The following is a 10,270-nucleotide window of genomic DNA, read 5'->3' as shown; positions in this document are numbered from 1 at the left end:
ACCTGTGTAATATGCAAAGTGTACATTCCAACTCAGAAGAGAATCCAAATGCAGCAAACAAACTGGGGAAGCATGAAAACAATGTAACTGAAGTTTGTCAACTCTTACAACTTTAAACTTCAAACAACTCAAGTAAGAACTGTATCAAAACAGGTCGAACATGAATGCAAACTTTACTTGAAGCTACTTTGAGAAATGTTACGCTGACTGTAATGCTGAACTGTAATAACATTAAATTAATTAATTTAAATACTTCGACGTCTTCATTCATCAAACACTTTTGAATCCTGTCCTTCCTTTTCGGAAGTGGTACACTTTGCTCTCCTGGAATTGGATAGAAGACAAGACAGGGGGAAAAAAAATCATCACATAATAATCAGATTAAGGCAACTGATGTTTCATGAAAACTATCTCAAGATACTCTGTACTTTATTCACCCCCTACAAAACTGATAAATACAGACTGCATTCCTGTTTCAGAAAACACATGCCTGGGTCACATATCTATCCTTTTAGAAAAAGGAAGCAAGGTCTTAGAAATTAATAAATTTGGAATGTAATCAGAAATTGCAATTCTACAAAGACTGAACACATACAGCAAAAATATGATGACCAGCTACCAACCTGAACTACAACTTATTGGTTAAAGCAGAGACAAAGCAGAACTAGTCACCATCTACAGTGGGTACATAACTATTGTACAGACTATCAAGGCTCTTAACACAACATCCTCTGTTAAACTACATAGTAACCCACTGCTTTTAGCCATTTGTCACTGAGAAATGACTAGCCAGACACATGCTCTTAACTGTTCGTTAGCTGACTGTTTAGCAATTTATGCCATCTTGATTAAACCCACTGAATCTGATTTCAGCACTTCTTTCCAGCATTAACCAATTGAGAACCAAATGCATAAATCTCAGAACATGCACAAGGAAAAAAAATTCAAATGGTATTCCAGATATTAATCCCTTCATCTTTATGGCATCCTGTAGGTGGAAAAAAAATGAAGGTCAGCTGTGTTTTAAGATTTCACTTTGCTTTCACTACATACCTTTACATTGTCATCTTGTGATTGAGAGTCATTCCTCATCTGGTTCTCAGGATTAGACAGACAGGACACTACTGTTTGTATGCCCCTGTCCACAGACTTCTGAAATACAATTATAGGGCATCAATACTGATTTTCTTAGTTAGGGCACTACTATCTAGCAATGCTGCTGTGTCATAGGGTTCACTTGGCATTCAGGATTCTTCTCAACTGCCTTATGTTCTCTGAAGTATTTGCCATTTTTCTACACCCCCTCCAACTGGCAGCTGAAAAATGAAGTCCCTTTTAGAAAACTGAATTCAGGGCTAACTATTGGCTAAACTGGGGTCACCTTCCACAAAAGAGTGAAAAAATGAGTAACCACTACCAGCACAGATGTTTGAAGCTTAAAATAAATCTAAAACAGCAGGGAGTGCTATCTAATATGCTTTTTTGTAATACAGATTAGGTAAAGTCTTGTCACTTCAAAACATTAGTACACTTAAGTAGATCACATATTTTATACAGTCTGTAGCATTGCAGACAAGCACTAACAGTTTCAAGGAAACATGAGACTTCTGAAGCTCTACACACAAATCATATATACAGGACTAAGCAACTGGCTTAAAGTGGCAACTATAACCTAAATTCCTAGGATACCCGTCAGAGACCCTTGACCCAAGCCATATAATCCTAATGTGCAAATTTCTGGGAATAGGATTTATGGTGAAGAACATTAAAGTTTTGAGAAAGACCTTACCTTTTGTGGGATGTTAGCAGGCAACTGCATGGGCTCAGGAACGGCACATTCCATCTGTATAAATCCCGGATCCTCAGCGTGATGGTTTACTGATGCATAAACCTGTATAGTTTTATAAGCATGGCAATATTTCAGTAACACTGCATGCACAGTTATGTTGTCACTGACCCTCATCTAATCTATCTGTAAAGCTGTGCCACCTACATCCTCGCACTTTTGCCAGAAGTTTCCTGAGTGGGGGAAATGCTGTATCCTAATCTATCTTATATTAAGCAGTTTCTAATGATACTTTCAGTTGTTTAACTGAGACAGTTCAAGAAGAGTTGCCATTCATATAACCAAGCTTAAAACATCCAATAATGAAACTCCTATGCACTTCTACTCTACAGACTCTTCGACCTGCTACCATTTAGTTGTTAAGTAATATACTGTGGCTGTATCACATTCATGGATGTTATTTAACAAAAATTACTTCAAGCCAACAGGGTTAATCAGCGTTTCAGCAACTTCTGAAATCTTTCAGAAAAGTATCAATCTTTCAGAGAGTATCATTCAGAATACAATTATGTATTACAGCTTTTAAGCACTTAATTGAAACTGCACTCAATAACCACAGGATTATACCTAAAGAATACAAAAATTGCCCCCAAGAAGAAAAGTTTAACTTCCAACACTGTTAAAGAAATACATAGTATTTTTCCCTCTTTCTCAGGGATGTCACTTGCATAAAGTCACAGAACACAAGTAATTTCTTTAGAAGCCAGCAGCACCCTCTACAGTTTGTAGCAGCCAGGGAAATTATTTTTAAAAGCTGTTGAAAGGAGCCAAAAATAAATCAGTATTTGTAAATAACATTGAGACTTTTTAAATTTAAAAAAAGACATTGTCCATCAGATGACCATCTATTTTTCTTTGACTTTTCCTGAAAAGACCAACTCCATTCATTTTTAAATTCCAGAGTTCTGTGACCAGGACATATAGAGTAATGCCGTAAAACAAACAGGTCTGTTCTGTCAACTTAAAAAGGCACTTCAGTAGAAATCTTAAACAATTACACACTCTCGTCAGCAAGATTTTTATAGATCTAATTACATACAGATCCAGTCAACAAATACTTTGATTTTTTTAAGAATCAAACAGTAAAAAACCACATGCTACTTGAGAAAAGTTTCAGAAGTTTAACTTTGTAGACTCACCAGAGCTGGAGGCATAACATAATTTCTTTGCTCCCCAGGAACCCACTGTGGTTGACCCTTAAACAAAAATTGGACAAGAACCAGCTTTAATTCATTGATTTCCAACACAGATAAGTAACTGCTCTGCTAGAGTCACCATTTTGTATTATTTCATGTCTGGATTTTTCACTAAAAAAGTCTATCCCCTTATGTCCAACCAGACTGCTTATGTTGTTATTCGACTGCCTCCTTCCTCTTCTCATTCCAAATTTAAAAAAAAAAGTGTTAAAAATAGGATTTCTAAATATTAGGAAAAAAATAAGGGAAATCACAGCAGCCACACTGAAAACAATCTCAAACCTCTAGTTGCTTCCAGTTACTAAACTAGTTTAATTTCAGTAACAGGACTTATGCACACATCTCACTTCTGAGTTCAAAACCCACTATCAGGTAAGTGCCTTCTCTGACGTTTTTAGACTGCCAGAGTGCACCCCCCCATGTACATCCCACATTTGTATAGTCTGCTAAGACTCTTAAGTACCTAACACCACCTACCCACACTACAGCATGTACAAATGCAAAGCTCCTTCCCACAGTACTGCTAAACCATGTACTTTTTCCCAATTTTTTATCTGTTTTATCACTGTGTATTTAAGGACTTACATTCTATTTAAAAAAAACAGAAACCAAAGGATATACTAGGGTATTCAACAGTTTTCATCTTTTTAGAATAAAAATATCACTAGATTTTAGTATCTGCAAAGGAAGAGCTTAAGGAAAACAGAATTCACGGAGAGATCGGACTCCAGTTAACACTTCATTCCCGTTTTGTCAGGTATCAAATAGCCTTTCTGCTGCTACTGAAGCTTTACGTACCTGATAATTGTAAGCCGGTTGATATCCTATGGGAACTTGCTGCTTTAGCAGTACAGTTGGTGATGAATTGTATGGATAGGGCTGCAAATAAAGCTTTGTTTTTAAAACTGCAAGTTTGAAGCAAGATAAAAGTACTTTCATTTGTAAAGATATTAGCTAGAAGCACGTTTTTAGAAGTATGTGGTTACACTGTTACTTCAATTCCTGTTCAGACTAGGCTCACTATTTAAAAGCAACCCTTACAGATTTCCCATGGGGCTTGGCTTCAGCACTTCAGGCACTAATAATCTCTAGAAAGTGGGATTCCAAAGTGTCTTATACATCTAAAAATCCAATATCTGCTTGTAGCTGATCTTTTAAGTCATTTCAGAAGTACAAGTTATGCCATAAACTTTCTGAAGTAGACCTGAAGCAGACTAACTACTATGCAATAATGGATACAGCCTGAACATCAGTTTCTAGGAGCCAGAGGGAAGCTAAATACTCCGATTTAGACATTTTACAGTATTTCTTCCCTGTAACAACTCTGACACAACATTAACCTGGAACCTTCTCAGTTTCTTCAGAAAATAATTAAAGGCACATTCCAGCATTTAAGTGAGTATTTTTCTTCCCACGCTATTCCACTCTACCAATAAACTTAAAGAGAATTAGCAACTACTATTATCAAGCTCTCTGCCTTATTTTTGTGAGTCACTGCAGTTTGCTCTTCTTTACTTGCTTAAAATACAGAAAGCAGAATCATTTGGTAATTAATACTGCCCTGTTGCACTGCCACATCACACAGGCTAATGCAATAAGAGTCTGATTTGGTCTGTTCACAGTACAGGACTCACTCTACCTACACCTCAGCAGGAGTGCTTATCCCAAGTACCAATACAGTGGTGCCCCGCAGGCAACACTGTACTGGTCACAGCCATTAGCAGAGGATGTGGTAACAGCATCTGCTGTTCCTAAGACACAACAGTAGTTCAAAACCAAAAATCTGCTTGGCTAGGAGGAGAGAAGAGTACCAGAGACAACATCTGGTTCCATACTTGTTTACAAAAATACATTTTGAAGCTTGTAGTTTATTCTGAGGTAGGACAGCAATACATTAAAAACCTGGACAGATTTGATTGGTTAAGTGTATCAACAAGAAACAGATCACTTAAGAACTGTTAAATAATTCAATCTTAGCTCCACCTTCAACAGTTCTCATTCTTAGAAGGTATTTTCCTATTGTTTTATAAAGAGATCACAACACTGAAGCAATTTTTCAAGGTTGCTGGCAATCTTTTGAAGTGGTTTGAAGTTGGGAGCTTCTTACATAGGAAGACAGTATGAAAACAAGTAGGTAAATCAGTAGAATCTGATCTGATTGCACTTTCAGAAATATTTAATTGTTCAAAATCAGTGACATGAACAGCCTTACCTGAACATATGGTGTTACTGGGCTCATTATGGGTGGAGGCTGAAAAAACGTCTCTGTATTCTGACCACTCCATACAGTGTGGAACTGTGGCGGAGGAGCACCAAGGACTAATGGTCTGGGATGTACGGCAGAAGCTTGTTCTGAAGCAAAGACAAGACAGTATTAAGGCCTTTTCACATGTATTTCATTAGGAATCTGAAATCAAGCCAAAAAAAACTTTTAAAGAATTCTGACTTTTAAATTTAACTCAACATTAACTGTATTACATTGTGCTACCAACCCAAGTTTTATCATCACAGCTATACATCACTTATATAAGCGAGGTCATATAAGTCAGAACCAAGATTTAATTGTAACATACTCTTTATCTGATGCAATATGTATCTGCAAGAATATTGATGTCTAATTAAGAAAAAAACTGTTAATACATATTTGTTACACGAACAATTTTATTTAGATATACTTACTCAGGTTTTGTTGCTTCCTAATCGCTGGCCCCAGTTTCAGCTTTTTACCGTGGAAGTTGATTTGTGTCTGAAAGACAGTTAATTCTCTATAAGGAATCAGCAGAGTGAGTGGTTTGTGGGATTCTAGGAAGACAGGACTCTGCTTCCATACCACAGTACCATCAACTCTCATACCGTTCAAGGTAACAGCCTTGATTCTCCTCTCCTCTTTAACACTGTATGTCTTTAATCTTTCATTTCCTGCAGTGCCTTTCACACTTCCACTTGCATACTCGCTGCCTCTGCAATTATTTTGTATCACTTTTCTTAACAGCAAGGTGCACCACACTAGTAGCTTGCAACTACATATTAATGGACTGTTAGCCCTGTGGATTTATACACCCAAGTTTTAATTATTCTTGCCTCAGTAAGAATAATGAGTGATCATAGCCTAGGTTCCCTTAAAACTCTATTTACATTGCCACTTCCCTTCATTCCCACTAACTTCCTGACAGGTTTCATGTAACATGTTAGAAACTGTTCCCCTATACTAAACAAAATGGCTGCTTCAGAGAGAAAGTATTTCAACACATTTATTTTCACAGTTACTGTACTCAGTTTAGGGAGGAAGAGGGAAAACACAAAGCTCTGTCCATGGTTTGAGACATCCTGAACAGCTGATTTGGCTCAGTAAGCACTGAGATTTAAACTTTCTCTGATAATGAACTGTAAGAGCAGAAAGGCTGTATCAGTTCTACCCCCCATCTCCTGTGTTAACTACAGGAAAATCTATAACACATAAACAGCCGCAGCACAGTCCAGGAGGCTTAAAAATACACTTGCAATCTAAGTAGTATCAAAATGCACAAATACTGCAAGAGAAACATATTGCAACTGCTGATAAGTCAAGTAAAAAACTATCTTCCATGATACTGTTATTTCCAATAATAAATGGTCTATGTATCTGCCCTAAGTACAAGGGTTCTAGGACAATCACCCACTATAAAAAGCAAGCAGCCAGACACACCAAGGTTAACACTAATTTTGTTTCTTACTTAAGCAAACACATGAAGATACTACCACTGGCAGATAATTTATCAAGTTTACTTTTTTGGCTGCCCTAGACTTTCCTAGTTCTAACTTAACTCTACAGGTTATATAAGTTGGCTTCCCCTGAACCTGTCTCTAGCCTTTATAAATCAACTTCAAATAATATAGCAGAAGAGCTTACTTCTACTATTTTTTGAACATCCACATTCTCCAGGAAAGATACAAATCCATACCTAAAAAGGAAAAACAGGTATTCAGTGATCTGAGTTTGACTTAAAACAAGACTTAACTTAACTTAAAACAAGTTAACAACACCTATGCCAGGTGTGTCATACTGCACATCAAATAGAACATTATGATTCAGCCTGAGAAAGTATTTATTGCTAACTAGCAGCATCTACTACTGGGCCAGGTGAAAGAAATTGAATGACAGATTCTACACTAATACGAAACAGAAATAAAGACTATTTTTCCATTTTAACTTCTTAAAAGGAGTACTGCCATTGGTATTAATAACTCAGAACATTAAAAAAATTAAGATCTGAATTATCATCAAATTTTGTATTTACTACAGAGATCTGGACAAAAGCAGGCATTACAGGAACAGTGATACCAGTGGGGGAAGCAATCCTTGAAGAGGTTCTTCTCTTTATTTCACTGACTCCCTAGTTAACCTGATCTATAAAATTTAGATCATTTTAGAGCACTATATTAAAAACTGTGTCCAATTAATCAAGTCAGTCAATTCATTATCAATATTCAGAACATGCACTAGCTAATTGCATGTCAAGATTCACTGCGAGGACTAGCAATGGATATGAGCACATAAAATTACTTTCCAGCTCATGTATTACTACATATGCCTAAAAAAAGTGACTTTTTCAGATCTGTGTATAGGATCTTAGAAAAAACTGGGTTGGAGAGAACCCCCAAAGGGTGCAGTCTCCTCCTCAAAGCAGAGAACCTCAAACCTGGGATAGCTTCCAGAGAACTCAATAGGCTAAGGTTCTGCATGTCCTTATTTAAGGGTTTCAGCACAATAATCCAGATTTTTTTTCAACACAATAATACAAGAGTCCTGCAGAAGAACTGTCTGCATAAGCATGACACAAGTTTCAAGCTTTGCTTCCACTAGTTAAGGGACAGTAACCCTCTGTTCCCTGAACAGACAGACTGAAGCCACAAAAATCAGCCCATTTTTTGTAAGATTGAACAGATTTAGTCAGAGGTAATACAGATTTACTGGTTTCACAGTGTTAATTCACCACAATAGGAAAACTCCAGCTAGCACTACAGCTGAAGCATGTCAAGTGTGTTGCTAAGTATCTGCTCAGATTACCTATGACAGAATTATGTATAAGCAGCACCTTAAAACAGCTACTCATGTTGTACTCACCCTTTCGAAACACCAGTTCTGTCAGTGATTACTTTCACCTCTTTCACAGTACCATACTGTTCAAAGACAGTCCGAATTTCTGCCTCTTTCATCTGAAAAAAAAAAAAAACAAAAAACAAAAACCAATAAAAAACAACCAAAGTCTTAAACTTCTTCAAACACATTCAACTGCTTAGAACTGACTTAAAGCAACCAGTACCATCTTTTTAAACCCATCTCCTACTAGCTTAAGAACTAAAGGTTTGTTTTGGCACACCTGTTCAAAAATTCTCCCATGACATTTCAATACCTTAAGACTGACAAAATGCACACATTTAAAAAAAAAAATTAAACACACCACCACGCAAAAAAGCCCCCCACAAACACAGAGTTAAAATTTCAATTTTCTTCCCACTGAAGTGCCCCATATATATCTTAAACACTTAAAAAATATATGCATATATAAGTACCCTTAAATCAATTCCACCAACGAAGACTGTGTTTGGCATGATTTTTCCTTCTGGTAAAACATAACCTTGACTGACTGTTGATGAATAGGTGTTACTCTCTGAGGCACTTGCATACTGGGTCTCCACATTCACAGACTGAAAAATATCAACAGAAACACTTATTACAGTCAAATTATTACACTTTAAGATACCAGAATGCCTGCAGCTTCCTGTACATATAACAGACATCAAGGAAAAAAATTAGGCAAGAAGTGAGAAGACCACTTCTTTAGCTGCATACCCAGCTAAAGGGCATTTCAACAGCAACCTCAAGCTGAGGTAACTGTTGGCTTCTGCTTTTCTTTCTTTCTCTCTAGATCTGTTCCAGCAAACGAAGATAGAAGTAGTACTCACTTCGCTGTGCAAATTCTCTGGCAGCCTAGAATGGGAAGCAGCTCTCAGCAGAAGCACCCACCCAGCAAGCGCCAAAACCAAGCACAAGGACGCTGGCTGGTGCACAGATACTGCTGGTACACCTGTCATGCACAGCCTTGGCTGCCGTGGAAGAGGAGCATTCCTGTCTCACACTAATGATGCAGAACAGAACCTTCAAGGATAATACACCTATTTAACCCTTTTGCATGTTAAATAACTGAAAGAATAAATAGGCTACTTGGACATTCTGGCAAATTGCTAAGCGTCAAAAATAACCTTTAATAGTTGTTAATACAAGTGTTTCTTAGAACTTGAAAAAGAGGTGAAAAATGCAGTGGTGAAAGCCTCACAGTATGAAGACAAGAAACACATTCTTCCTTTAAAGCTAATTTTCAAGGCTCAAGTACTGTGATGCAGATCTTTTGCCAAATCAAAAATAAATTTCAGCTTACTGGAATTCACAGGTCCCTTTGCCTTTTCTCTTTACAAGGTAAAATTAGTCAGTTTGCTCTCTGCATTATTCCAGCAAGCATGAAGTTTAAGTTGATGCCTAGAAATTGGATTAAGGTCCTCATTACAGTAGTCTTTTGGCAAAAGAAAAGGTGAAAAAGGACTATCGTTGGGGCCAGGTGGTAGAAATACCTACCTGCTCAAATAGGTTGCAAACATCGCTCAATTTAATGCTCATCTAGGAGCGGAAAACCTTCACTTTTCTTCTGGCCACAGAAGCACAAGCCCCCGATTTCTCAGGCTTCTCGCTGGCTTCAACACGCTCTTTGTTTAAAGTAGGCATTACACTTTAAGTGAGTTTTTTTTTGTTGTTGGGGTTTTTTTTTTAATTTTAACATTTAAACCCTATGGTCCATGTCCCGCTGCGCAGTTTCGACGACAGCGCCGCCACCTGAGGGAAGAACATGGCTCCCACCGCAGCCTTCCCGCTGGGCACTAAGTGGAGCCCTCAGCCCAGCACTGCACGCTAACAGCTGATACTAAAAAGGCTTCAAAAAAAAAAAAAAAAAAAAGTTGGGGTGTGTTTTTTTGTTGTTGGTTTGGGGTTTTCTTTGTACAAAAGAACACTTTACTCGTATACTGTTTGGCTTCAGACTCAAGTCCCGTTTTTCAAATTTTAAAAAAAAAAAAAAAAAAAAAAAAAAAACCGAAAACCCTAAGAACAAAACAGCAAGGGGCTCGGGTGCGCGCTCAGACGGCACCGGCTCCCGCTGCCCGCACGGCGCCCGCAGCGCACTGGGCGAGGGCGGAT

General features: G+C 37.7%; 1 protein-coding gene across 1 annotated transcript; it reads right to left on the bottom strand.

Annotated features, from left to right (window-relative positions):
• Positions 1-263: 263 nt before the first annotated feature.
• On the bottom strand, positions 264-9,697 carry DAZL (deleted in azoospermia like). Its single transcript, XM_050332943.1, has 11 exons — positions 9,656-9,697; positions 8,596-8,730; positions 8,147-8,238; positions 6,932-6,983; positions 5,722-5,788; positions 5,255-5,394; positions 3,841-3,921; positions 2,986-3,042; positions 1,790-1,891; positions 1,054-1,152; positions 264-324 (listed from the first exon to the last, which is right to left on the bottom strand). The coding sequence occupies exons 1-11, from the start codon at positions 9,695-9,697 to the stop codon at positions 271-273; spliced, it is 921 nt and encodes a 306-aa protein (XP_050188900.1). The 3' UTR covers positions 264-270.
• Positions 9,698-10,270: the final 573 nt, after the last annotated feature.

The sequence above is a fragment of the Myiozetetes cayanensis genome, unplaced genomic scaffold (genome assembly GCF_022539395.1).
Source record: "Myiozetetes cayanensis isolate MyiCay16 unplaced genomic scaffold, myiCay2020 scf1, whole genome shotgun sequence".
Lineage (NCBI taxonomy): Eukaryota > Metazoa > Chordata > Aves > Passeriformes > Tyrannidae > Myiozetetes > Myiozetetes cayanensis.
This window is presented reverse-complemented; position numbering and strand designations above follow the sequence as displayed.

Coding starts and splice junctions, on each gene's coding strand:
- DAZL (XM_050332943.1), bottom strand. CDS start 9,697: ATGAGCATTAAATTGAGCGATGTTTGCAACCTATTTGAGCAG. Junction 5,789..6,931: donor ATGTTCAAAAAATAGTAGAA/GTAAGCTCTTCT, acceptor ACTGTCTTTCAG/ACACAAATCAACTTCCACGG. Junction 1,153..1,789: donor CTGCTAACATCCCACAAAAG/GTAAGGTCTTTC, acceptor ATTGTATTTCAG/AAGTCTGTGGACAGGGGCAT.